Below are 26561 nucleotides of genomic sequence, written 5' to 3'. Positions count from 1 at the left end.
TTACCAACAGTAGCATTATATAGGTACATAGCATGTATCTTAAGATGGTAGATCTGCACTTCGGTGACAAGACAGGTGTAAATACTACGCAGTGACTGAATACCTAATTGGTAATTCATGGGCGGCTCACTTCTTTAACGAGATCTGCATTGTGATGCTCATGAAGGTAAAGTACAGCTGTTTATGTGCTTGACTGTCCAAAAATAGTAACTCAACTCGCTGAAACAATACTGAGACTTCCCCAAAAACCACGACTACCTCGTTTTCGGATAGCTTCAATATCGCAACGGGACCCGATTCGGCGCCCCCAAAGGGTCCAAAAGCCTGAATTAAGAAATCAATTTGTTTGATAATGATTGCATGTACTACCTCGCTATCGTAGGGCATCAATGCTAAGAAATGTGAACGATAATACCCATACTTTAGTATAATCTTTTAAGAACTCATGTCATACAAAAAATGTAGCTATTATTGGTATACCTGCTTGATCAACTGTCTTACTTGTCTGATTTACTTAAGTGAGAAAATACAGGTATCATTCGGAAATAGACTCAACAAGGATGAGTCTCATATCAGATCTGTTAAGGAAAGACGCTTGCATAGACTCGTTTCGGTATTGAGAAAAAATATATTATCTAAGAAAGGCACCTGCAATTGCTCGTTGGCATCTAGATGTCAACTAAACATCTAAATGTTCAGTTACAAGAGACTGTCACTGTAGAGAGCAATACATGCTGTATACATGTGGAGTTGGAGACGACACAATCAAGATTAGGCTAAGGACGAAAGCCGAAATCCCCGGAGAGAGAGCATTTGGTCGACAAGCACGCGGAATGGGTAAAAGCCAGAAGCATGATGGAACTCGACAGTAGATATTAAGCAGTGAGTACAGCGAGCCGTTGAAAGGAGAACGGAGAATGGCCGGGGATCGTAGGTATAAGCGGCAAATGGCCGTAACTCGCTGCGAGAGTAAACGTCTGAAATCGTACGGGGTATGACACTTATTATTGATATAATTCAAATATCTATGATATAAAAATTAGTTTGAGGGTATTTTATTCTTTTATCTATATCCCAGCTTCTCGTTCTCGCTTCATTGCCGTGCATTCGACTGGGACACACATATTCATCCAGATAAAACCTTCGTAACCTTGGAACCCTCGATCGTCGGCCAGAGACTCCGAAACATCAGAAATCCCCCCTCAATTACAGTCAAATAGATTCATCATGCGTCTTCCATACGCCCCGTCAACTGCAGATAATCAGACACTGGAGGTGCAGGACATATATGCCCGTATAGCAGCGAGACGTCTTCCCCGGCCCCTTATTCCTCTCGACTTAACCCTCCTACATGCGCCACCTGTGGCTGATGGCTATAATAGCTTTGTTGGAGCACTTCGAACAAAGACAGTGATTGATGCCGGTCTTCTGGAATTATCCATCAGCCGGGTAGCAATTTTGAATCAGGCCGTCTACGAATGGAACATTCATGCACCACTAGCCCTCAAAGCTGGTATCAAACCTGCCGAATTAAACGAGGTCCAAAAACTTCCTTCATATGCCGAATTGAGTAACGTTGAGGATGTGTGGAAAGCTTGGCAGGAAACATGTCTCGACGTGAGACAACGGGCGGTTGTGGCATACACCGATGAGATGACCCAGAATGTTGCGGTCAAAGACGAAACTTTCAAGCTTCTTAGGGATGTCGAATTCTCAGATCGTGAGATCCTCGAGTTGACCACGACTATTGCGGGATACAATTGTGTTAGTCGAATTCTTGTTTCTTTGGATGTAGGGGAGAACAACGGGAAGGAGATGAAGAGCGTGGAAAGTATGGTGAATTGAGAGCATGGCTCTTTGGGGGAAAAGAGAAACAACTATTACCTGGGTATCTCAAAAAGTACTTCATGCCCGATATTCAATGTTATCTTATGCACAGTTATGTGGAAAAGGTCTACATATATGTATGGCAAGATTCTTATTAAAATTATCGATTACATATCTATCATCCATTCAAATGTTCGAGTGCGCGACTAGTCCAAGTAAAACACAAAGTTCAGTTCTATTTCAACTCATGGTATGCTTAAATTTTACGATGACTGGTTTGGCACACCAGTAATCTTCTCTGCCAGGGTATCTGCTTTTAAAGCTGGTCGGTCTGCCTTGCCAGCGGTGGTCTAAAAATGTATCGTGTCAGTAATGGTATCGAAGAATCATCTCATGAAATAGCGAGGTGACTACTTACACCCCCATCAACAGGCATAACCAATCCAGTGATCCATTTTGCTTCCTTACTGGCAAGAAACAGAATTGCTGCAACGTCCTCAATAAACACGCTAATTCTGATGAAATTTGATAGGTAGAATGCACCTACCGTAGCCAACATCCCAACCCGTTCCTTCTTGTTTGAGCAGATTCTGGTTGATACGGGCCTGGCGCATGTCATCGGTCATGCCTCGGCCGCGCACCATGGGTGTGAAAACCATTCCCGGGCAAACACAATTAACTCGGATGTTCTCAGGACCGTGCTGAGCAGCCATGGCACGAGTCATTTGGATAATTGCACCCTTGGTGGTGGGATAGAGGAGGCTAGGGTTACCGCCCAAAACTGGAAAAAGCAAACATCAGCGAATTGTTATTTGGGCAAGAAAAGAGTAGGAACATTACGTACGACCACTGACTGATGACATATTAACAATCGCGCCGCGGCCATTCTTGCGCATCTCTGGTATCACATGCCGGCTCATTAGGACCATGCTTGTGACATTAATACGGAAATCACGTTCCCAGGCACTTAGGTCTAACGTTGTAGCATCTCCCATCGCACCGCCAACGCCGACTAGTTCCAACCACAACGTTAGCAGACTTCAACCGACAAGTTCCAAGAGCTCCGTTATTTACCGATGTTAACGAGAATGTGCACTGTTCCAAAGAGTTCCACTGTCTTTGCGACCGCTTGCTTGCAGCTCTCTTCATCTGTGACATCCGCCTGAATGACTTCCGAAACACCGCCCTCTTCGTCAATCATGCGCTTGGTCTCCTGTGCCCATTCAACATTGAAGTCTAACAGCGCAACCTTGGCGCCCTGACGAGCAAGGAGGATGGCTGTAGCACGGCCGTTGCCGATTTCACCTAAGTCCATAGGAACAAATATTAGCCGTGCAGTTCCTGGAAGCATTCATAGAGATCCTACCAGCCATGCGCGAGCCAGCACCCGTAACGATAGCAACTTCGCCATCGAAGTCAAATGCTTTTCCTGCATGTGCCATTCTGATCTTGATTATGAATGATAATGAGTACTATCGATGTGTCAAAACCGTAGCAAACGTGAGTTTTGGTAGCGCAAAAAAGTTTGTCAATGCATATTGAAGGCAAGATGGTTCATATACCACAGCTTTAGGGCTGTATAAATCCTATTACATGGAGCTTCGGTCCGATTGGTAGAAAGGTTGATCTATAAGAACAGGTCGGACGACCGGCGAGTGGCCGATGTGGAGAGAAACTATGGAGCAGGCGTGGCGTCCCCAGTTTCTTACGTACAGCTGAGGGGTCAAGCCGGGGAAAATGCCGAAGATCAATCGTACTGACTGTATGGTAGTTAAAAACTCATCTCATTTTCAGACCGCGGCGGTCATGTCCGGTATTCGGAAAGTTGAAGCATCTGGTGCTATCTTGCGCAATGTTGAATGGACATGTCCTTTCTTCCGCGCTCGCGCTCAAATCGTCCCATTACCCTTAAATAAAGCAAATTTAGAAATTTAAAGCATATTTTAGATTGCTGGAGAGCTCTAGCACCGGCGCAATCAAGAAGGTCGATGGCTTCGAGGATTGTCGTCTTCACTCGTTGTGATATACAAATATGGCATTGAAATGTGTATGGCCTTAAATTAGCAATGAACAGATAATAATATCTCAATGTGTCTAGATTCCAAGATTTTAATGTATAGACATGGTGAAACACGAAATCTTACGTCGTAATTATAAGCCAAATATGGACTTTAAACGATACTGGGGTACAACTGGAATAACTATCGCTGAGAATGGTAAAATCAAAATGCACAATTATTTATTGCGACAACCAGAAATCAAACCATTCAATAATGCCCTTGAGACTTTGCTCTTTAACGTATCCTAGATACAAGCATGTTAGAACACATGTTCGATGTATAAGAAGAGGCCAGGAATCCTCACGCTCATATGGAACATCCATGTTGCCACGAAGAGCAAACCCGTGCTCGACTCCAGCAAAGAGCTGAAGCTGATATATTTTGTTATCCGTTTGCATAATTCTCATAGCCTTGTGACGTGCTTCGTTGTTGAAAGTATGATCTGTTTCCGAGCAGGAGAGAAATAGTGGTTCTATAACGAAGAAGGTACTGTTAGAGGGAATACAGGAGCTCTTTAGAAGGTATCTTGGATAAAAGAAGAAGCCAAACCTACTGGTAAGGTTCTTGAAATGATGTTCTTTCAGAAAAGCTGGGTGGCCGAATGCGCCAGCAGTGACGGTTTTCCCGTGAGCAAGTTCGTCGCAAACATATGGGGCGCCGAAGCAGTACCTTTCTCATATCGATCATGTATTAGATTGAGGACTTTCCAGGGCTTGTGTCGATGGGTATTTGCTTACCCTACACATGCGTATTTTGTATTCGGCTTTCCGTACTCTTTCTTGACCTCTTCAATCCAACCTGGAACATGTTCACCTGCAAACGCCATGTGCTTCTTCTTCCAAGCTTCATAGTCAAAATTTGGATTTGAGTGATCATGACGGTTCTTGCGATGTTTCCATACTGGATCCTGAATTTCAAATACACGAAGCATTAGCACTTCATGTTTCTCATGATTCTCGGTATATGCTCCTTGTAAGATATGGGGTCTAGTCATGCACGACGTACGCCGCGAAAATAGTCCAAACCCAGTACTAAGTAGCCAGCATCTGCAAAAGCGTCCATCACAAGCAAGCCATTGGGAAACATGCCCCATACATCTGGGAAATATAGAAGAATATGACCGTTCGCAGTGCCTGTTGCGGGTTGTGAGATGTATGTTTCTACACCTGCAATATCCCTATAAGTCCCCCTAGGTTTTCCCTTGTGAATAGTACCCTTAAGGCAGCATGCACCTGATGGTTTGGCAAGCCATTTGTCTTTTGTCTCGTTGATGATTGTCATGATGCTTTTTATTGAAGCAATGGTACCGGTGGGATGGTTTGTGAAGGAACCACGCAAATTGACTTGAAGATAAAGCCAACAACGAAGATTCAACTCCGGCGCTTTTTGATAATTTCTGATGCACTGTTCTGTAAGTTCTGGACGAAATGCACAATGTCTAATAATGGATACATCCTAACCGGCGAGTGGCCGCTCCACTTTCCCAAATGCATCCGGCGGATGGCCGATATAAACCCTAATTGTACTATTTCTCCGCACCAGCTGACGAAAAAAGTGTCCGGGGTTTAGTGCATCTACCCCTGCTTTCCCCATATATCTATCGGCATGCTTACCTCTCTCCGGTCTCTTTCTTTCCATTCATCCTCAAACTAGCTTAGACTTATGCTGCTGTTCAACCCCATTTATGATAAGACAATATGCATATTGAAAAGCAAACCCGCCACCTCGAGAGTTTAGACGAAGTCAGGAGAGTCGATAACAAGACTGAGACGGACGACAATGTTGACCTCAAAAGTGAGCTAGTTAGCGAGGTGAGTCCTTCATCTTCCTTTGAGACAACCGCCGGACTGACAAACATGATTCTAGACTGCCGCCAATGCTACAGGATATCAAGAGTATCTGGAGGGCTTGAACTTGGAGCTAACCCCAAAGGAGGTCAGTAGATTTTTTGTTTAAACCATACCTCTTCATGCTAATCGCTTCTTCTACCTACACAGAATGCTAAGATCCGGTGGAAAATCGATTTGATTGTCCTTCCAATTTTCCTGGTCATCCAAGCTTTACAGTTCATGGACAAGACAGCTTTAAACTATGCAAATCTCTTCGGATACCAACAAGCACTAGGCTTGAAAGGCCAGGAATTCAACTATTTATCTGCAAGTATGTCCAAGAGAGACCGTCCTGACAAGCTGCTAGTAGAAAATGGAAGCTGACATTTCTCTGTTTAGTGATCTATGCCGGCTATTTCTTCGGACAGTACCCCTGCAGTTTGTTGATCGCAAGGTTTCCGGCCCAGCGTGTCCTTGGTGTCACTGCATTCATTTGGGGTCTCACGGTCATTATCCTGACACAGTGCAAGACATACTCCAGCGCATTGGGCGTTAGATTCGTTATGGGAATGTTCGAAGCCTCCGTTACGCCTGGCCTGACTCTTATGACAGGATTTTGGTACACCAGAAACGAGATCCCTCTCCGACAATGTATCTGGTATTCTGCTCTTGGATGGGGTGGTATTGCCGGCGACTATATCTCGCTCGGTATCAATACACTTCCTGTGGAATTTACTCCCGCTCGCTGGCAATTGTTGTTTTACATCCTTGGAGCCGCCACCTGTTTCTGGTCCTTGGTGGTGTTCTTCGTTTTGCCTGATTCCCCGGCTTCGGCTTTCTTTTTAACCAAGCGTGAGCGTGTGCTGGCTGTCAAGCGAGTAGCGCAGAACCAAATGGGTATCAAGAACAAGGCCTTCAACAAGAAGCAAGCTCTAAGCACATTCAAAGACCCCAAAGCAATCCTTCTTTTCATATCCGTGTTTGCAGCTGCAATCCCGAATGGCGTCGTGAACTCATTCTCTACAGTCATTATCCAAGATATAGGATTCAATACTGCGAAAACCACCGAGATGAAGTCCGTCGGCGACGCCATGGTTATTATATCACTGTTCATCGGGGGTGCTATCACCTTGAACGTCCCTAATTCTCGGTTGGCTACTGCGACACTTGCTAATGTTCTGTGCACAATCTGTGCTGCTACCATGGCCTACCTTCCCCAACACAACAAATGGGGCAGACTTGTTAGCTTCTGGATGGTAAACACACAATCTGTGGGTTTCACAATCTCCTTGGTCACTATTACATCAAACATGGCTGGTTATAGTCACAAAGCTGCGGCTAGTCTGCTAGTTTTGTAAGGGTTTCCTCATCAAGTGTCCCTCCCAACAGACTGCTAACAATTTATATAGTACCGCCTATTGCTGGGGTAATTTTGCCGGGCCGTTTGTAGTCAAAGCATCCCAGGCACCCGAGTATCGAGGCGCCACGATTGGTCTTCTCATCGGTTATTTGATCAAAATGATCACCCACCTACTATTATGGGGTAAGGTAGTTCCTCTATCACAATGAACAATTGATCATACCATTTGAGACAATTAGCTGACCTTTCCCAGCATATCTGGTATATATGAACCGTTCTCGCGATAAGAGATATGGCCCTGCGAATAAGACTCGCAGTAACGAAGCTGGAATGCAAGACAAGACCGAATTCGAGAATAAGGATTTCCGATTTGTGTACTGAGATGTTCATTATCCGTCGCCAGGCATCATCGCGAGTTATACATCGATGGCCCAGATTGGAAAAACACTTGCACAAAGTTTGATATCCAGAAAATGGTCTTGACCTCTTGTCGGGATAGTATTTAATCTCAAATCAAGCCATTAAAGAGAGCCGGTTGTTTTGTTCAGATGCCAATTTTATCATTACTGAAATAAAACATTGCCCCGGAAAGGGAGCATCACACGTTTCCTGACTGATTCATTGGTCAACGATATAATCGTTATTTGTATAAGACCCGTAATTGGGATCCATATCGTAGGTTAGTGAAGTGTCGAGACGCATATACGAGTCAAGGTTCGATCCGATGAACATGGGAGCCTCGATACTAGGCATGTCGTGTAAATCTAGCATAATCTTGGCACCTTGAGAAGTGTCCTGTCCTGGAAAAGCGGGGAGCCAGGGTTCTAGCGACCACAACTCATTTGTCTGGCCCGCATGTTGATTTATGGCAGAAGAATCGATAGATGGAATTCCCGTCTGGTTGTGATTGGGAACAAATTGACTGTCAGGAACTGCAAAGGGTGTCATTGTATTCGTATCTTGATTCGTACTGCCTTTGTCCTTTCTGCTTGGCGTATTGGCATTCATCCCGAATAGCGATTTGAGCTGCGTTTGGACTTGACGATCAAATATCTTTTTGACCCTCGTATGGATTATTTGTATACTCCGCTGGAGGCCTGGCATGGCGGTTGCCGAGCGTTGGAGAATATCAAGGAAGAATCTGAGTTCTGTCCACGTGACATCTTCAGAGGGGGGTGGCCAACTTGTCTTCTGAGATGTTTCCAGTTGATAAACTGCAGTCGTGGCAGCTGTATAAGTGCAGTAGCTGTTCATGTATGTGATGTACTGGAAACCGAAAGTATTTACATATAGTCTGAGTATTCTGTAGATTGCAGTGGTCGCATTCCGGCAGGTTTCCCAGCTCTGCCGCACTGCAGGTTGGACGGATTGCGAATCACCACCTACCCGCGGCCGATGTAGAAGAATGAGTGTGGTATTATACATCAGATTCAAGGAGGTTATATGTGGTGGAGGGCTCAGCGGAGGTAGTTCATTGGTCAAAATCCGCAAAGAGGGCGGTAGTACAGACCACCAAATTTCAACTGCATCTTTGATTGATACGAATGAAAGTTCTTTGGCTTTGGAGACTTGCGGCGCCGATTTATCGTTGTTCGTCGGAAAGCTGTACAGTTCTAACATTATACGAGCTAGAATCTTGCATAATGTACACAACGACTTGAAACAAGACATTACCTGACCAGGGACTGGCGGATACGCGGGAAGCTCAGAAGCTTCTGGGACGCCCCAGTAGAAAGGTGTCCATGGCTCTTGTTCAGAGAAGTCGTCTAAAAAGTCGCGAGACATTGTATCGGCTCCGAGGAGGAAATTCGGCATCCTACCCAAGTATAAGCTCATATTCTTGTCCCAAGTGTAAAGACTCCAAAAGAGTCGCTTTCGAATCTCTACGTCCTCCGGAGAAAATGAACTGGTGTGACTTTGTAGAATATCGGGAGATACGTGGATACCCAGGTCGATAGCCATACGAAATGCCATACCCGAATATAGCCAAGCTGCCGAAGAGTTTCCGCAAGCTATCTCTCGAGCGGACTGTTGGAGTAGGGCTTGGATGGTGGGGATACATGGCTGATTCAGTGTCTCCATAGCGAGTGCAACCTTGGCCTCCGACGTCAGACGATCGACAACTTGTCGAAACGTTTCACCATGGTGATCTAAGCTCCAGACGGTGTCTGTATCTCGAAGAAAACGGCAGCTGTGCGCATAAAGAACTTTGATCAAGGTAGCAGTGCAGTAAGGGGCGGCTTGCTGATTGAGGAGTGACATGTGCCGTGTAAAGGCTGGTCGATAGACGAACAGGAATGATGGATGTAACCAACACCAATGTAAGCGCATTAAGTTCTCAGCGAGTTTTTTAGGGATCCTAGCATATGCAAGGGACATTTCCAGATGGAGCGATTCGACTGTTTTCTGCGTTGCCGCATCAAGCACGAGAGCTCGTCTGATTTCCGCCGTGTTTGGTTCGTTAGCCACTGATAGAGAACCACTGTAAGACTGGTCTTCAGTAGATGCCTCTATTGTAGTCTCATGTATAGCAGATGTGGAATTATGATAGCTCACTTGCCCTCCTGCATTGAGGCTAATGGGTTGATCGTCTACATCGGCCGCGGGTTCGACGGGTGAGGATGACACGGGCAGAGAGGTCGATGCTGCTACTCTACTCTCTAATTCCTCAATCCGCTTCTCAAGTGTCCGTACATAGGCAACCGATGGAGCTTTATCATATTGGCAGGGCGAATTGGCCGCTACACAAGCGGAGCATCGTGGCGATGCGCCGTCACACTTGCTTTTGCGCCGGCGACAGGCTGCGCAAACCATGTGGCGGTGTCGCACCATGGCAGCAAGCCTTAAGCGCAGTCATATATGGACGGGATATTGTGATTCATCTGCGTCTCGGCTGCAGAATAAGACCAGAATCTCGTTAGCCGTCAACTGGTGGTGTTGATGGATCGAAGTGTGGCCGGCGAGAATCCGCCGGCCTCTTTCCGCCCCGCTTTCTATGCTACCAGCCTTTTCGGTCTAGCTTGTTTCAACTACACGTGATCAAGCATGACCTAAAATGATCAACTTCGAACAGTATTATAGGTCATTCGAAGTTATGCTTCGAAGTTATTGTGCTTCTTTGGAAGACGAGCATTTGCTCAAAGTATCAAAATGTCGGTCAGTGTATGCACTCGACACGTAGCTGTGGGACACATGAATCACCCTGTCTAGTAGATGACGTTGAAGATGCTCAATATTAGCTTCATCTACAAACTGGCTTTGAAGAATAAAATCATCATACTCAATCAGCCGCGTATGATCTTCGTGACGTGATATGACGAATCCAGTTTTTAAAACATAATGTCCGGGGCTTTCTGTCAAGACATCAACAAACACTTGGGTCACATGAGTGCGAAAGTCAATGAGTTGATGGAAAGGATGCTCCAAACGAGCTGGGATCCCGAGAAGGTTCTGAGTTGGTGATTGATCATTTGGCAGTGATAGTAAGCACACCTGGAGGCGCGATTTCTCACGATGATATGCCATATTGAGGTATACATTCAAGAAAGGTACCGCCAGATTGACAGTACGCCCACACCCGCCCGGGAAATTCACAATGGTGATTGAGCAGGGAGATACAGGAGATCTTACGGCATACTATTTTGTTCAATAGATGAATATGCTCTGATAGCATATGATCTCTGAGGTGATCGTGAAGGCCTACTGAAGTATCATACTTCCTTTTCTTCTCTCCCACTCTTCTTGACTCTCTTCTTTTACCATATTTTCTCATTTAAGATATACTTGCCTCGACGGTATCTGGATAATGCTTCGGGTACTCTGCCCTACATCTGCTTAAATTTTGTTAGATACTCGAACGATCTCACGCGATTAGGGCTTTTCCTACGGGGCGCTTCCTAGACCTAACCTTCCACATTTATCTTACTACTTGCATTCGCTTTAGTGATTTATACTAATCATTTTTCTTTCTGATACAAAATTGACTTTCATGACGAAAATAAGCAAAATCCAGATACCGCTCAATATATTTGTATTGTTGACCAAAAATGACTCACTTCTGAGCGCTGTGATTGGCTCGATGATTGGACATTCTTCGCCGTTGATCACGACTATTCAAGAGGTCCAAGCCAGCTGGATAATTTTGGATATGAATAAATAGATATAACCCTGAAGATTAATTTATACATTGCGTACCACAAAGTATCAATTCTCAATCGACTAAATGTGAAAGTTTAGTTCTATTGTCTATCAAAATGACTTCAACTACACCAAATATCATCGCAACATGCAAACAGACCCGTTTCCATTTTCTCGACGACAGGCCTTCCCGCGAAGTATACAAAACTCTTCTATTCTTGTCCATACCAGTAAACAGTTAACCCAAAAGTAGGTCGACATCCAAGGCCTCAACATAGTAGTCCACTCCCCCCAACACCAAGCTTCTAGCGAAATCGGCACAGCAAAGTCAAAAGGCAAATCGAAATCAAAAGCAGACGGTCTTGAAATTACATCGAATGCAGATCTGAAACTCAAAGCGGGTTTTCATTATGGTCTTGTGGGGAGGAATGGGACTGGGAAATCTAGTAGGCATTCCCACACTCTTTGTCTTCAAGTTTTCCCACTGGTTCCATCTAATGAGGAATTTTGTGGTCAGCTATTCTCCGCGCGTTGGCGGAGAAGCTCATTCCGGGAGTTCCGTATTCGACACGCATTGCAATCTTGCAGCAGACAGATGCTGAGATTGAGGAGAGCAGCAAGAATGATAGCATTGATGGTCTTGCAGACTCATTGCAGCAGAATGGCTCCATATCGACGAGTAGTGCAAGCCAGAAGACTGCTTTGGAGCAGGTCATTGCAAGTGATACGATGAGAGGCGAGATTGAACGGAAAATTAGCGGTCAGTACACAAAAGTTCCATGTGTTGCGGTGTTCTGATATGACAATAGTGTTGTCAAAGAGTCTGGAACAAGAAGATCCTTTAGTACCTGTCCTTACCATTCGAAAACTACGACATGAGCAGTTGGCAGAGCAACTGTTTCTAGCGCAGAAGAATGCGAGCATCAGGAGCGGTGCTAGAGGTTTGCAAGCGAGAAAGGAGCTCAAGGCGATTGAAATTCGAGTAGCTACATCTACGGAATTGTGAGACGCGCCATCTCTGACATGATTTTCCGACACTGACAAGCTTAGACTGCAAGAGGAACACTCGAGTATAGATGCAGAAGCCATTCAAGTGGACACACAAGCTGCGATTGATATACTCCAAGATCTACAATCTCAATATGAAATAGTAAGTAAATCCACCATAAGCTAAAGCGGTCACTTACCGACCTAAACAGATGAAAGTCGTCGACGTCGAAAAACAAGCCCGCAAAATTCTAACAGGTCTAGGTTTCAAAGAAGAAATGCTTTCAAGACCATTCACAACATTATCCGGCGGTTGGCGCATGCGATGCATGCTAGCTGGAATCCTTATCCAAGATCCGGACATCATGATCCTGGACGAGCCCACAAATTTTCTGGATTTGCTGGGCGTGATTTGGCTGGAGAATTACCTGAAACAAATGCGGCAGTCATCGGGGACAACATTGGTGTTGGTGTCGCATGACCGCTCATTCATCAACGCTGTGTGCGAAGAGATAATCATCCTGCGGGACCAGGCCCTGACGTACTTCAAAGGCAATCTGGCCGCTTACGAGGAGAATTTCGAATCACAGAAGCTGTACTGGGGCAGAATGAAAGAAGCTCAAGAAAAACAAATTGCGCATATGGAAGCCACAATCCGCGAAACGACCAAGGCTGCCAAAAAGACGGGCGATGATAATAAATTGCGAATGGCGAAATCGAGGCAGAAGAAGATCGATGATAGAATGGGAATCCAAGTCAGCGCGACGGGAGGACGATTCAAGTTGAATCGCGATTTGGTTGGTTTTCATCTTAAGGCGCGTGCTGAGATTGAGGTGCCCAAGGATGAAAGAGGGACTACGATTCAGTTGCCGGATGCGCCAGATCTACGATTTCCGGGGCCGTTGATCTCGCTGGAAAATATTACATTTCGGTACAAACGTACAAGGCCTGTTGTACTAGACGACATAGGCCTGACGATACATCTGGGTGATCGGGTCGGCATTATGGGACTGAATGGATGCGGCAAGTCTACGTTGTTGCAATTGCTGACCGGCGAGTTTACGGAACCAACGAAGGGGAAGGTTACTCGTCATCCGCGATTGAAAATTGGTTACTATGCTCAAAATTCCGTGGGCGAGCTCCAGAAGGAGGGACGCACAGAGCCCGCACTGACGGCGTTGGGGTATATTCTGCGAGATGCCGGTGGTCAACTCAGCGAAGGCGAGGCCCGAGGCTTGTTATCATCATTAGGATTGGCCGGTCGAGTTGCATCTGACGTGCCTGTATTTCGTCTTTCGGGTGGGCAATTAGTATGCACTGCTGAAATCTGGGTAAATGACAAGCGCTAATGGTTGACAGGTTCGACTGGCTCTGGCCAAGATCTTATGGAACCCGCCTCATCTCCTTGTTCTGGATGAAATCACCACCCATCTCGATTTCTACACCGTGACAGCGCTCGCATCTGCATTGTCTACTTTCAATGGAGCCATTTTGGTTGTCACGCACGATCGTTTCCTGGTGCGGTCTGTTGTCGAGGGGAAACGAGACGTTGATGCTCCATTGGATGATGATTTTGAGGCAGAGTCTGATGGAGAGATTGGAATTGACGAGACGCCGAGGAGAAGGACTGTTTATGTCCTCAAGGGCGGAAAGCTGGTAGAACAAGGTGAAGGCGTGAGTCAGTTTGAGAAGAGTTTGGAGAAGAGAGTTGTCAAAATGTTAGCCACGTAGCCACATAGTTGATCAAATAGATAATGATGTGTAATCATGAATGTTGTTCATAGTCATGATGCGGAGAGTGTCCCCTTACCTAATCTGACCCGCTCCATTCGGAGCTCTGATTTGCTAGAGCGAGTGCGGGGGATGCATTACCATAAATCGCTGAGAACAAGAACAACCTTTCTTCTAACTTCCAACTTAAACTTCAAAATGATTTCAATTGAAATTCCTCTGAATTCTCGAATACATACATGATAATGGCCCGCCCATTGGTCTCAAAGCGGGGTGTTGCGCGGCTGTGCCACACACCAGAACTCCCACATCCCTTCTCGCGAAGCAGCACAGTGACTCACCGACCTTTACGACGACAAAGCACCGTAGCTGCTACTACCACAATCGAAGAGAACGGCCCTATTCCCGCACCGCATAAACCGACCCGAAGGTTCGAAGCCATCAAATCCGCAAAACCCTTCTCCGACTTTCTCACCGACACCTTCCACCGCCAACATGACTACCTCCGCATCAGCATCACCGAGAAATGCAACCTGCGCTGTTTATACTGCATGCCCGAGGAAGGGGTTCCGCTATCTCCGCCGGCGCATCTACTCACAACGCCAGAGATAGTATACCTATCGTCACTGTTCGTGTCGCAGGGAGTCACTAAGATCCGATTGACAGGAGGCGAACCAACAGTCCGAAAGGACATAGTGCCAATGATGCAGGCAATAGGAGACCTGCGCAAAGACGGACTGAAAGAATTATGCCTGACAACAAACGGGATTTCGCTACACCGCAAACTGGACGCAATGGCTGAAGCAGGATTGACGGGCGTCAATCTGAGTTTGGATACTCTCGACCCATTCAAATATACTATCATGMCCCGCCGCAACGGATTTGAGGCAGTCATGAAAAGCATTGCTCGGATCGAAGAGATGAACCGCGCATTCGGCGCGGGCATAAAACTCAAGATCAATTGCGTGGTTATGCGGGGATTGAATGAGCATGAAATCGTTCCCTTTGTCGAGATGGGCAAAGAGAAGGATATCGAGGTTCGATTTATCGAATATATGCCCTTTGACGGGAATAAGTGGAGTGAGCAGAAGATGGTTCCGTATCAGGAAATGTTGGATATCATCCGGAAATCGTATCCGGAAATAGAAAAAGTGGCAGGTCACAAGAACGATACCAGCAAGACGTACCGCGTCCCCGGGTTTCAGGGCAAGGTCGGATTCATTACTAGCATGACGCACAACTTCTGCGGGACATGCAACCGCCTACGCATAACATCAGATGGAAATTTAAAGGTTTGTCTACACGGAAACGCAGAGGTATCCCTCCGCGACCTGATCCGCGAAGAGAACAACGGCCTACCTATTGACGAAGAGGCTATGAAAACTCTGGATCTCCTCGAATCGGGCCGCCTAGCATCGCGCATCCAATCCGAGGAAAACTTGCTGTCTCGCGAACGTAAATTACTCGACGTCATCGGGTTAGCTGTCAAGCGCAAGAAAGCGAAGCACGCCGGAATCGGGAAATTGGAGAATATGAAAAATAGGCCTATGATTTTGATTGGTGGGTGAATTTCTCGTATTTCTGTTCATTTACAGTACAGATTGGCCACATACCACATACAGGTGAAGGCGCACATTTCGGCATGTTATGATTTATGAGATATGATATTTATAATTTAACTTATTTGAAGTATAGTAAAGGGCTGACATGCATCGTAGATAATCCTGTCTTGAATCTCAGTCGTACAAGAATGAACAACCTGATACCAACCCATCTATTACATTCGTCGCATACTCACCAACTCCGAGCATATACCACCAAGAGACAACCCGCTGATGACAAGGAGTATAAAGTCAAACCCAACCACCCGGTCCTCCCCCATCTCAACACCGCCGGACACATGCACATGACCAACGTAGGCTCCAAGCCCAGCACCCAACGATACGCGCGCGCATCCTGTGTAGTGCATTTCACAAACGAGATTACATACACCACCCTCACTTCATCCTCTGAATCCTCAACAGGCGGAATGACGTTAGCGAAAGGCGATGTATTCGCCGCTGCACGGGTGGCCGGTATCATGGCCGCGAAAAAGACGCCTGATATTGTGCCACTGTGCCATCCGAGTATTGGTGTTGATAGTGTCAGTGTTGATATTTCTCTCATCCCGCCCTCTACATCATCGATCACAGAGAATGGGGGAGAAGGGGGGTTTGGCGCCGTCGAGATCGTGGCTACGGTTACGTGCGAAGGACGTACGGGTGTCGAGATGGAGGCCATGACGGCTGTGATGGGTGCTGCATTGACGGTGTATGATATGTGCAAGGCTAATGATAAGGGGATCGTGATTGATAGCGTGAAATTATTAGAGAAGAGGGGTGGGAAGAGCGGTATTTGGAAGAGGTAGTCACATTGAAGAATAGGCTAGATAGAACAAAACGCTGCAACTAAATGCACCGAACACCGGAAAAAGAGCATAGATGGTAAACTCCAAACCCTGTAAACCGCTAAACGCAGCTAAAACACAATTCATGATCATAAAAAAAAGGAGAAAAGGGGGTTATGAGTGCTTCGTGTAACATCCCTTACACCTCAACATAACCCTATCACTCATAGGCCCATAAACCTGCGGCCCAGCACCAAACACCTTTCCACAATTCCGACAATTGTGATGCGACGCCAACATCTCCATGAGATGCGTATCCCTCTTTTGCAGCTTTGCGAGCGACTCGCGCAATTGTTGCGATTCGGCCTTTTTAATCTCAAGGACCGCTGTGCGCTGGTCTTCGACTGCTTTGCGCGAGCGCAGGTCCGCTTCGTCTTTGTACGAGCGTAAGATCTCAAATGCGCATTCGCCAAAGTCGGAGAGCACCTCGGCCATACCGGGTTGAACGAGGAGTGCGTTCAGATTTTGAACGCAGTAGTCTATCAATACTGGGCGCAAGGCCGCGTCGTTGTGCGGGGTAGATGTATACACAGCACGAATGATGTCGGGAACGTCGAGCTTCTCGACTGATGTGCGATGGAGTTGGTTGCGAAACATTTTGGAAGATACCTCTTTCAGGTCCCTAATATCGAATTTGTCACCGCTCGCGTACAGTTGGACGTGCGCGAGGATGTCCTCTGTTGTTGCGGGGCGGCCGCCGGCTTTGTGTTGGTTTTCGTCGTCATTCTCGGAATCTTCGGACGAGTTGCAGGTTTGGTCTGTCGAGGGTGCGCTTTCTACCACTCGTCAGTCCCATGCCTTTCTTCCAAGTACTTGAGGGGATGTACCAATCTCCTCACTCCCCGTAATCTTGCACGTCTCATAAATGCCCGTATACAAAAACGTCAAGACGGACTGAAACACATCCGGATCTTCGTCGACGAGCTCTAGCTTCTGCGTAATGCCCTCCTTGAAATTGTCCTTGCACATCAACCTGAAATAGCTCGAGCGAGGACAAATCACCAGACGGTGGACGTGGAATTCGCGGTTGGCGCAAATCACCAGAAAGTCGGAGTACTCTCCGCTCTCGAGATAGCGACCCCACATGGCCGAGATGCCTTGGTGAGGGCGCTCTAGGTATTCTTTTGTCAGGCCCATCTTTTTTCTTTTTTTTTGGATGTAGTTATGATTGAATGTTCTGAGGTAGAGTACGATCATAAAGGAAAAGTGACATACCCATGGAGGAGTGTGAGTGCTGATAAGAGAGAGGGGTCCGGCAGTAACGACGATGGACCCTCCCCAATCACAGCCTGGCCGTGCCTGTAACAGCCCGGTAAATCGCGCAGAACCGGTTTGTTATTTGTTTATATGTTTTATATGACGTGGAATGTTTCTGAATCAAAGTGATTGTATGAAGTTGTATGGGATGCAGATTTGAAGGTAGATGACAGTAGAAGAGCGTGACCTGATACCGCATTTATTATAAGTTGTGTCATGGCTTCCCCGCCATGGCTTGTCGTGTGTATGCCCAGCCTGCTATCACGAACAATAGCATCACAAATAAATACTAAAGCGGTCTTGACATAACAAATACCAAATCTGCGTACGAACTGGGCAGTCCGCTCAGCCAAGGCGGGGCTGTGCAAGCAGGGTGATGGCTCACTACTATGTAGTATCGTGGAAAAGCGACGATAGCTGCGCGGGGCTACTGTCAGACAGAAGCTGTGAATGGCCAGTTGATAGACGGCCCTGAACGAAGACTGTCTAGACTTCTTGGCCTCCKCTCACATTGGTCTCCGGGCTATCGCGACACAAAGACTAGCGATGCCAAGCTGTGGCCGAGCGGAGGTTCTGAGGACTGCCAAGTTGGAGGCATTTCCGACGGCCTCTTGTTCAGGTCACGATGTCTTGGTCTGGCAAAAGAAACTATGATCAACCAGTGTTAGCGTACTATGTATACTTCGTAGTATTACACGAGGTGGTAATTGGAGAGACTTCTGCAGTTGCTTTTTCAATAAATCAGATGTACTCTATCAAAGTTTATCGCAAAGACAGGGAGTTGCGCGTCGCCATGTGGTTTTCATCCGCGGCCCAATCACTCTGTTTCTCGACCCGTCTATTTAATCTTATAATATTATAATTAAGTCGCCTTTATAAGTTCCAGCCGTCTCTTCTGCCTCCCCTGCTCATCGAAATTACTCTCGTCCAACCACTGCTCAAACCCCGCCTCAACACCCCCCTCTGCCCACTCCGAGTCCAGCAACGAGTACCACGCCGTATCTCGATTGCGTCCCCTGACAATCATATGCTGCCGAAACACGCCCTCAAAAGTAAACCCATACCGTAGCGCTGCCCGTTTCGAAGACTCGTTTAGACTGTTGCATTTCCACTCGAGACGCCTGTACCCCAAGTCGCGGAATGCGTAGCGCGCAAGCAGGAAGAGAGTCTCGGTTGCAGGCGTCGTCCGCTGTAATGCGGGGGAATACATGACATGGCCCACTTCGATGCTGCGATGGGCAGGGACAATGTTCAACAGCCCGATATACCCCATCAGCTTACTCTCTCTATCTTTCTCGCCGTCATGCACCCTGATAGACCATAATATCGAACTTTCGGATTTCTCGAACCCGACAAGGTAACTTTGCAACTCGGCGACGGTCAGCGGAGGCCCGCCCAGCATGTAGTCCCATAGCCAGCTGTGCTTGTCGCCGCCGATGTGTGGGAATAGTTCCTCGGCGTGTGAGGCGCGGAGTGGTTCGAGAGTCACGGTGCGACCCGGGATGGTGATGCGACTTGGCCGCGGTGCAGGGGTAGGCTCTGCAACGGCGAAGCCTACAGGGCGGTTGGCTGTCATTGTGTTTGATAGTGGTGCAGTTGATCGGATGAACAGTGACGGGCCTGAAGTGAAAAATCGTCGTAGATACAGACTCATATTGTGAAGTTCAACTTCTTATTGTTGATGATGTTGCGACGTACGGACTAAGGCCAGTGAGTCATTCCGTTGTCGGACTTCAGCTTCGTCTATCCTGCAGCAGTCAATGTCGAATCATACAGATCATGACTCACATCGCAAAGTAGTAGAATTGCTCACCCAGGAATAAATGATGTTATTTTACACTATGTTTAACAATGAACTTCATACCTTTCATTGGCTATAATCGCCGAGGAGGATCTGAATTGCCGATGGTTATCAACTAGGGTTAGGGCTATTTGCGTCGTTTGATCAAGACGGGTGCCTTCCTAATTCGGTCTTTGTCGGTAGCCTCCTTCTGGCAGCTTCCTTTGTTCGACGAATATAAATTCTCGCTACTTCAGTTGCTTCTTCTGGTACATATGAGCTGCTGGAAGCTCTCTCAGTGGCAACTGCGCCCTTCAATTCAAAAGAATATCGACATTTCTGCCGACATCGGGTTGAGAATCACGCCAGAAGTCAAACAAAGAGCCAGAAAAGGTCTATGTGCAAGAAACAGATCATATGACCCATATCAAATCGTGCAAGTTCAACAACTCATCAAAGCTAGTAGGACCTCAAAAAGGAAGACAAGGCCGGGACGCCACCTTGGGTATTCTAGATTTTGTTACTACCCTCAGAGCTTCTCGATATAGTCTTTGATCATTTGACGTGCAGAGAAATCCAGAAACTAGAGACCGCAAAAAAGCGCCGTAACATTATAGCCAGATATGGTCTGGAGTCTTCCTTATCATAAATTCTAGAGAGTTCATCAATCTGCTATCTAGTAATGGAAAGACTGTCTGCTCCTATTGTCAGGTTTTATCTAAACAGATCTCATTCGTCTCGCGGCACTTTCTGTAATTTGTGCAGAATCAAGACTTCTCTTCAACAGTCCATCCCTTGGACGCATTTTCATCTCCACCATTGAACGCCCATTCTATAGATTCAAAGATTCTTTTGTGATAAATGGTGGCCGATCCAAGTTCATAAGCCACATGCGGATGTGGGAGTTGATACACCCCAAAATGGTGTGGCATCCCTGGAAATACATGAACTTTGGTTTTGACCCTAATCCGTTGTTAGCATGTATCACGATCTGAGATATTTTGAAACACGTACCCAGCTTTCTCCAATCTAGTGGCATATAGAAGCCCATCATCTCGAAGTGGATCACCGCCTGCTACGAGGATCGCTGTTTTTGGGAGGCTAATCAAGATCTTGTCATCGGCTAGTGCGGGATTAATGGTCGGATCAGTAATATCTTCAGCTTGTAGAAGCGACGATAGCCATTCAAGCCTCTTCGTTGATAGAGCAAGAGCTTCTGCACACTGGACCAACGAGGTCTTGCTCTTCTCGAAAAACCGGTCATAAGGAAACGCGTCGGGCTGAATCAACCAAGGAACCACGAGAACTTGCCCCTTGAGTCGAGCGGCGTTGTTTCCATTGTTTATGGCAGCAGACAAGGTTGGAAACTGCTGTACCACATGGGCAGCCAGATTCGCGCCGGATGAGATGCCGCCAATGACAATGTTGCTGACATCGCCGCCGTGTATAGTTGCGTGCTCGAGAAGCCATTTGGTAGCATCCAATGAATCATAATGCAGAAAGGGGTGTTTTGCTTCGTGGACATGGCGCGTACAAATATGCACGACCATTATATTCAGCTTTGTCGCGATTGACGCGCATACAGAGCGTTCAGTGTCGATAGACCCGTGCAGGAAACCGCCCCCGTGGAAGTAGATGTAAATAGGGTGTCCTTCTGAACTATTTGGAGTTTTAGATTTGGTAAAACTGGAAATGATGCGGTAATTATGACTTACGGGGAAAGCGTATCATTTGGAGTGTAAATCCTCAATGGAATACTCGATCCATCGCGAGTCTCGATCATAAAATCTTGACTCGAAAACTTCCCCTCCAAGTCGCGTGCTCTCAATGCGAGCTGATCAAGCGCTGCTCGTGCATTGTTTCCGGCGATGTGCATATCGGTGAGAGATTCTTCTTCAGAGGGCCTAGTCCACGGTTGGTTGATGATGGGATGCGCAAGCACATAAGACGTCCATTCTGAAGCTGGCTCGCCGTATTTTGAGAACTCCATTTCATGAAAGATCGACTTGTGACGATTCCAGTCGACTTGGTGGAGAACAGAATTGAGTAGTGCCTGCGGTGGGAGAAACAATGGAGCCTACCAGTGGGCACCAAAGATGACCTTTCTCGGGGGAGTGGAGGATCTATCGGCATGGATTCTCTTCGTCCAACATTGAAGATGTATGAAGTGTGAGGTTCGTGAAAGGTGTCAGGACTCAAGAGTTGACAAATATTTTGATCCCAGATGGCGCTAAACTGCATCAAGCTCTCGTCAAGTCCATATTTCAGTAACTAGATTTAGCACAAAAAATCAAACCGGGGTTCTGATGCAGTCATTTGCATGGACATTAACTAACTTAGTGCATCCATAAATAGCGTAATCGTCGGGCAATCAACAAGCAAGTTCGTTATTTCGAAAATGCAACCTAGACCCTCTTATTTATACAATTGGTTATTCATTCATAAATATTTCTAGATCTCATCTACACATCAATGATTCCTTTATGTATAATTTTCTGCTGTGTGTCATATTGATTAATAAGAAATTCTTATCCTATCCTTATGAGCTAAGGTATGACTTTATGTATCATACTGGGTAAACAGCCGTTAGCCCTAAGTCAGTGCTCATTCTATACAACAATAATCACTAGAAACAAGATATACCTGGATAAAGACATAAATCAATATTAATACCTGATTGGCCAGAAGTGCCCATAAAGTTTTTAATGTCTAGCTACCCTTCACCGGCAATCACCACCAAGTTCGAGGACTCATTCAAACTGTAACATATAGACTAATTACTTCTCCAAATGCTCCGCATACACATGCTTGATAGCCAATATTTTGGGAGCCCCAAAGTCGCGGCATTAACAACGCTACTCATACCGCCAAGCGTTGGGTTAGTCGAGTACACTATTGTCGTAGAGTGTCAAGGCAATGCGTGATGTGAGAGCAGCTGTGCCACATCAAGGCGTAATAGCTATACTACTCAAAAGGCTATTTATGGCGAAAGATAAGAACTGTTCGAATGCTGAATGAATACGCTGATTGGTCAAAAACAAATATCCCTGTACAGAAGCAGCTTTAGTATCTTTTAGAGCATCTGGCCAAGACCTGACCAGGTAACAGCCTAGGTATATTTTTGCCATGTCAGCCAGCTGCTAGGCGCAGTGAAAGATGCATGTCCACCTTCTGCCTATTTATGATGGGTGGTATCACTTCCGGAGCCGCTWCTTTAGTTTTTTTTTTTTTTTTTTTGTGATAGAAACAGAATTGGCCTCCTTTATATCACCATATTTTACTCGCAATAGACCTCAAATTCTATCAGCATGGAGCAAGTCTGGTCTCTTATCATGAACGGCTTTGCTTGGATTGCCTGGTTTCAGACCTCTTCAACACACCAGAAAATCGCGAATACAAGCACTTCACTCTCAATTCCAGGAATCATCCCAGGAGGCTCTAATCTTAAGTTTTGTGACGAGTCCCGTGTCACGGATTTGTTCAATATTACTCGGCTAGAGGTTCATCCTACACAGCCGCTCGTGTAAGAACTACCTTCTAGATATTCAGTACTATTATAATAATATAATATAATGATAGTGAAGAAAATATCGATATCTACATTTATGGTAAATTTCTATTGTTGGAACTATGAGTCAAGCCATTAACTAGTTCTAGGAATGTTTCTTTCAGACATCTCAGACGATCCGGTCTGGCACTGGTATGTCCGAGAGACCAATTCCGATGATCCAGGGGCAAACGGCACCATAGCGTTCTGCGACGCCATGGAAACAATTGAGCAGCCGGGTCGCAGAGGATGTCCGCCCAAGGAAGGATTCGCTATAATCAGTATCGAGGCATTTGTCCCCTGGCTGGTAGGCACTGTATGTCAGAATACTTTCCGCTCTCTGCGAAGATTATCTAACGATTCAGGGAAATATCACTGTGAAGTTCGATGCGAAGACAAAGGAGGGAGAGAGAATATATTGCCTTGATGGAGAGTTTGAGCTTGATTACCCACATAATACTAAAACTCAAGGATAGAGTGATGTACCAAGCACAGGATGTTGCTGTTCGATTGTGTCCTTGAAACCGCAGGAAGGCTCTGATCTGGACCTTCAAAGCTTATTAGATGCTTTCAGTCTGAATCGTCTTAATTATTCTGAGATGAAAGATCTTGGAAGTATTTAGTGAGCGTGGCTATTCGAGCATAACGATTACTATAATTATAGACATTCAGATATGGTTGAAGCAGTAGGTCATCTTGAAGCTTCAAGTGTTGTACACACTGATGCAGGGTCATCTTTTGAGCTTTCTTACCCGTTTCGGCTAATTAGGGCAAACATCACCTTCTCTCAGATGTCCATCATGTACCCGCAAATAATCAACTTATGATCTCGCTAGCCATCAAAAGAGCTTTAAACTCTTGCATTCTAAGTTTGTTATACTGTTTTGTCCTGTTAATCATCGGCAATGTTTGGTGCTCTGTACCGCAGTAACATAGGCGAAGACGAAGATGAAGAATTTACTTAAGGAGAGATCAGAAAGATATTGCCGCAAGATTAGCTTCAAAGCCAGACCCGACTCACTTATTGTATTATCAAAACATGAAATGTGAATATTGATTAACTTATTCAGAGCCATCTATAGCCCTATTCTAGCTTTGTATGCGAATACAGTATACGTACGACTTACCTAGATACACAAAAAGAGCAGATCTAAGACCGAGCAGCATTAATAGCCAGCAACAGATTTATCTTTACCATCTTTTCCGAAGATCCCTTCGCCGATGTTTTGCGAACACTCCGATTGCCATTGCTTTGGAGTGAATTTGTCCACAATCTCTTTGAACGCTTCCAGGGTACAGAATGAGTCGTCGCCGGGTAGATGATTTGCAGTCTTCGAGACACAGCCTGGGATTCTCATAGGTCGGTCATTGTAGCGAAGTCGAACATAATATTTGCGCAGGGTTTCGCGACTGGATTCTTCCAGGTCCGACAGAGGGATGCGAGCGACAGAAGATTTGGGAGCAGGAGTTTGCAGGGAAGGGACGCTGGGTTTGCTAAAGAATGAGAACAATCCGGTACTCTTGGTTTGTGACGAGGATGACGAATCTCGGTTTACAGTAGTGTTCTGTGTCTCGGCGTTGGTCGAGAATAGTTCGAGCGAAATGTGAGATGTGAAAAAGGGCCACCTCTCATTATCAAATGCACCCAGACTGGACAAAACGGCGGCAAGAGTCGTATCATGGCAGCCGGTCAAGCCGAATTTTATAGGTACCTTGGAACCACTTGTGATAGAAGAGGCCACTTCGCTGCGCCAGCCGCCCTCCAGAGCAGCGCTTACCATACGATCAACGACATCTCCCATAAGGCCGCCAATGCCGAGACGTCGGTATTCTTCATTTTCTTTGTAGCCTGCATACCATTCCTCGACAGCGATTTTGTCTATAATCTTGAGTGCTTTCTCATCGTAGAATTTTGCGGGGAGTTTTGTAGCTGCTCCGTGAGCTAAAGTGGCGTTGATAGTGTCCATGATACCTGAAAGACGGGGGCGAGAGTCAACAGCAACTCGAGGAGAGCTCGACGGCATCCATTTTGTGAATAGCTTGGTCAAGTACTCCATATCATCAGTTTCGTTCCCTATTTGATATACGTTTTAGATTAGTGACGGGAGATATTGGCATGAGGATATTAAAGACAATGGTCAGTACTGACACCTCTGAGCAGCTCGTTCTGCGAAAAGCCTTGAAAGCTGTCTGAAACGTCTGCAATTGGCGTCATTGGGATATACAGTCTCGTCAGCAAAAGCTCGCGTAACAATGGCCGGAGTAGCAAAGTCTGCCGTGCGCGCGCTAGCAGGATACATTCCCATAAAAGCTTGTTGCATTGATTCGAGAGCACGAGGGATAGGGCTGGCACGTAGGTACATATCTTCAGCATTGGATTTGATTTGCGGCATAAATCCTAGCTGGTCCACGTAGAGATGGCGTAAGCGCTGTCCGAGTTCGAAAGTTGTCTGCCGTCCTTTATCCGTGAGCTCTCCGGCATGACTAGTCACTGGAAGTTAGCGACGTTTGGTGTCGAAGAAGGCCGGATTTACGAAATCAGGCAAGCTCACCAAATTGCCTCAGTCTCTCCTGCTGGGCCACGCGTCGGAACGGCTTCATCGTCGTGGCCGAACGTCTCAATCTTCCTCCGCCATTGTAAGGTGTCCCATGTCGAGAGGTCCTTATTCGTCGCTACCATTGAAGTCATCCGGCGTGCGACGGCGCAATATGGCCAATCTCGAAGGTATTGTTAGCGTCTTATTGGACGGTTGGACAGCGATATTATCGGAAGATAGGGTCATTACATGATGGAAGGCCGGCCTAGTTGTACGCTGGTTAGTGGGAAGCTTTAAGCTTGGCGCATATAACCGGGATGCATACATTTTGGAATCGCGCAGACACAGGAGTTCTCTCTCCTGATCGTTGTTCTAGTTTAGTATATAGTATTTCTAGTGTTTCTTCAGGTGAGTGTACCATGTCGCATAAACTGTTGGGGAATCGTTGTTAGTCCGGCCTCCGCGCCGAATGGAAAGGGACGAATGACGTACCACCTGGACCAATTGAAGCTTCAGATGCGGGGGATAGAGCTTGTCCAATTCCTCCTGGGAGTAAGGCTCCCTGAATTTGATGCTGGTCATTGCGGCGATGTCAATTGAGCAACTGGAAGGAAGTCCTTTCCTCAGCTGCTGTGAAGATGAGTCGCCAAGCAGAAGCAGGAACGTGCCTGGATGGTTGACCGCTGTGGTTGTTAGCGGGGAAGTCACCAGCGGGCCCGTCTTCGGACGGGAACAACCTGTCGCCGACGCTTTCTCGGCCAGCTGGGTTTGTTTACTGCGAAAAGTCAGGCACAAATGACTGACATTGACCTACCAATTACCTCCAATCGCAAGCTTGCTCTTACAATTCTCACAAGCAATTTCTATCGCGATCGCCTTCAAACCACATATTTGCAACATACAGTGGGTAAAGCTCCTGCACCGCCTTTCCGAACTCAAAGTCCATATTCGAAACGTTCTTGGCGGGTTGTACCTCGAGGCTGGATTGGTGCTTTCTCTTTGGCTGGTGGCGTTCGGTGTCAGATGCGGATATTTGCAGCTATAGGATTGGCACAGCAGCCAT

The 26561-nt window shown here is 46.4% G+C and overlaps 10 protein-coding genes across 10 annotated transcripts; 4 read left to right on the top strand and 6 right to left on the bottom strand.

Moving 5' to 3' along the window:
• Window positions 1-1227: 1227 nt before the first annotated feature.
• On the top strand, window positions 1228-1845 carry BHQ10_002223 (uncharacterized protein; the record flags this gene model as incomplete). Its single annotated transcript, XM_040874346.1, has 1 exon — window positions 1228-1845. The coding sequence occupies one exon, from the start codon at window positions 1228-1230 to the stop codon at window positions 1843-1845; it is 618 nt and encodes a 205-aa protein (XP_040730728.1).
• A 245-nt stretch (window positions 1846-2090) lies between these two features.
• BHQ10_002222 (uncharacterized protein) lies at window positions 2091-3269 on the bottom strand (the record flags this gene model as incomplete). Its single annotated transcript, XM_040874345.1, has 6 exons — window positions 2091-2177; window positions 2246-2313; window positions 2375-2608; window positions 2672-2839; window positions 2902-3132; window positions 3194-3269. 6 exons carry the CDS (start codon window positions 3267-3269, stop codon window positions 2091-2093), a joined length of 864 nt encoding a protein of 287 aa, XP_040730727.1.
• Window positions 3270-5584: 2315 nt separating this feature from the next.
• On the top strand, window positions 5585-7457 carry BHQ10_002221 (uncharacterized protein; the record flags this gene model as incomplete). The annotated part of the gene is made up of 6 exons (XM_040874344.1): window positions 5585-5698; window positions 5754-5822; window positions 5885-6047; window positions 6116-7070; window positions 7126-7259; window positions 7330-7457. The coding sequence occupies 6 exons, from the start codon at window positions 5585-5587 to the stop codon at window positions 7455-7457; spliced, it is 1563 nt and encodes a 520-aa protein (XP_040730726.1).
• Window positions 7458-7694: 237 nt separating this feature from the next.
• BHQ10_002220 (uncharacterized protein) lies at window positions 7695-9338 on the bottom strand (the record flags this gene model as incomplete). The annotated part of the gene is made up of 1 exon (XM_040874343.1): window positions 7695-9338. The coding sequence occupies one exon, from the start codon at window positions 9336-9338 to the stop codon at window positions 7695-7697; it is 1644 nt and encodes a 547-aa protein (XP_040730725.1).
• Window positions 9339-11329: 1991 nt separating this feature from the next.
• Window positions 11330-13931, top strand: BHQ10_002219 (uncharacterized protein; the record flags this gene model as incomplete). The annotated part of the gene is made up of 7 exons (XM_040874341.1): window positions 11330-11410; window positions 11467-11659; window positions 11731-11973; window positions 12023-12215; window positions 12264-12363; window positions 12413-13510; window positions 13560-13931. The coding sequence occupies 7 exons, from the start codon at window positions 11330-11332 to the stop codon at window positions 13929-13931; spliced, it is 2280 nt and encodes a 759-aa protein (XP_040730724.1).
• A 245-nt stretch (window positions 13932-14176) lies between these two features.
• Window positions 14177-16338, top strand: BHQ10_002218 (uncharacterized protein; the record flags this gene model as incomplete). The annotated part of the gene is made up of 2 exons (XM_040874340.1): window positions 14177-15491; window positions 15650-16338. 2 exons carry the CDS (start codon window positions 14177-14179, stop codon window positions 16336-16338), a joined length of 2004 nt encoding a protein of 667 aa, XP_040730723.1.
• A 153-nt stretch (window positions 16339-16491) lies between these two features.
• BHQ10_002217 (uncharacterized protein) lies at window positions 16492-17463 on the bottom strand (the record flags this gene model as incomplete). The annotated part of the gene is made up of 2 exons (XM_040874339.1): window positions 16492-17153; window positions 17205-17463. The coding sequence occupies 2 exons, from the start codon at window positions 17461-17463 to the stop codon at window positions 16492-16494; spliced, it is 921 nt and encodes a 306-aa protein (XP_040730722.1).
• A 1033-nt stretch (window positions 17464-18496) lies between these two features.
• BHQ10_002216 (uncharacterized protein) lies at window positions 18497-19210 on the bottom strand (the record flags this gene model as incomplete). Its single annotated transcript, XM_040874338.1, has 1 exon — window positions 18497-19210. The coding sequence occupies one exon, from the start codon at window positions 19208-19210 to the stop codon at window positions 18497-18499; it is 714 nt and encodes a 237-aa protein (XP_040730721.1).
• Window positions 19211-20181: 971 nt separating this feature from the next.
• BHQ10_002215 (uncharacterized protein) lies at window positions 20182-21404 on the bottom strand (the record flags this gene model as incomplete). Its single annotated transcript, XM_040874337.1, has 3 exons — window positions 20182-20377; window positions 20429-21073; window positions 21130-21404. 3 exons carry the CDS (start codon window positions 21402-21404, stop codon window positions 20182-20184), a joined length of 1116 nt encoding a protein of 371 aa, XP_040730720.1.
• Window positions 21405-24127: 2723 nt separating this feature from the next.
• Window positions 24128-26444, bottom strand: BHQ10_002214 (uncharacterized protein; the record flags this gene model as incomplete). Its single annotated transcript, XM_040874336.1, has 8 exons — window positions 24128-25035; window positions 25111-25445; window positions 25514-25679; window positions 25748-25763; window positions 25824-25858; window positions 25917-25929; window positions 25991-26273; window positions 26401-26444. 8 exons carry the CDS (start codon window positions 26442-26444, stop codon window positions 24128-24130), a joined length of 1800 nt encoding a protein of 599 aa, XP_040730719.1.
• Window positions 26445-26561: the final 117 nt, after the last annotated feature.

This window comes from Talaromyces amestolkiae (genome assembly GCF_001896365.1).
Source record: "Talaromyces amestolkiae strain CIB chromosome Unknown scaffold3.1, whole genome shotgun sequence".
NCBI lineage: Eukaryota > Fungi > Ascomycota > Eurotiomycetes > Eurotiales > Trichocomaceae > Talaromyces > Talaromyces amestolkiae.
The sequence above is the reverse complement of the archived record's forward strand: the minus strand, read 5'-3'. Positions and strand labels throughout refer to the sequence as shown.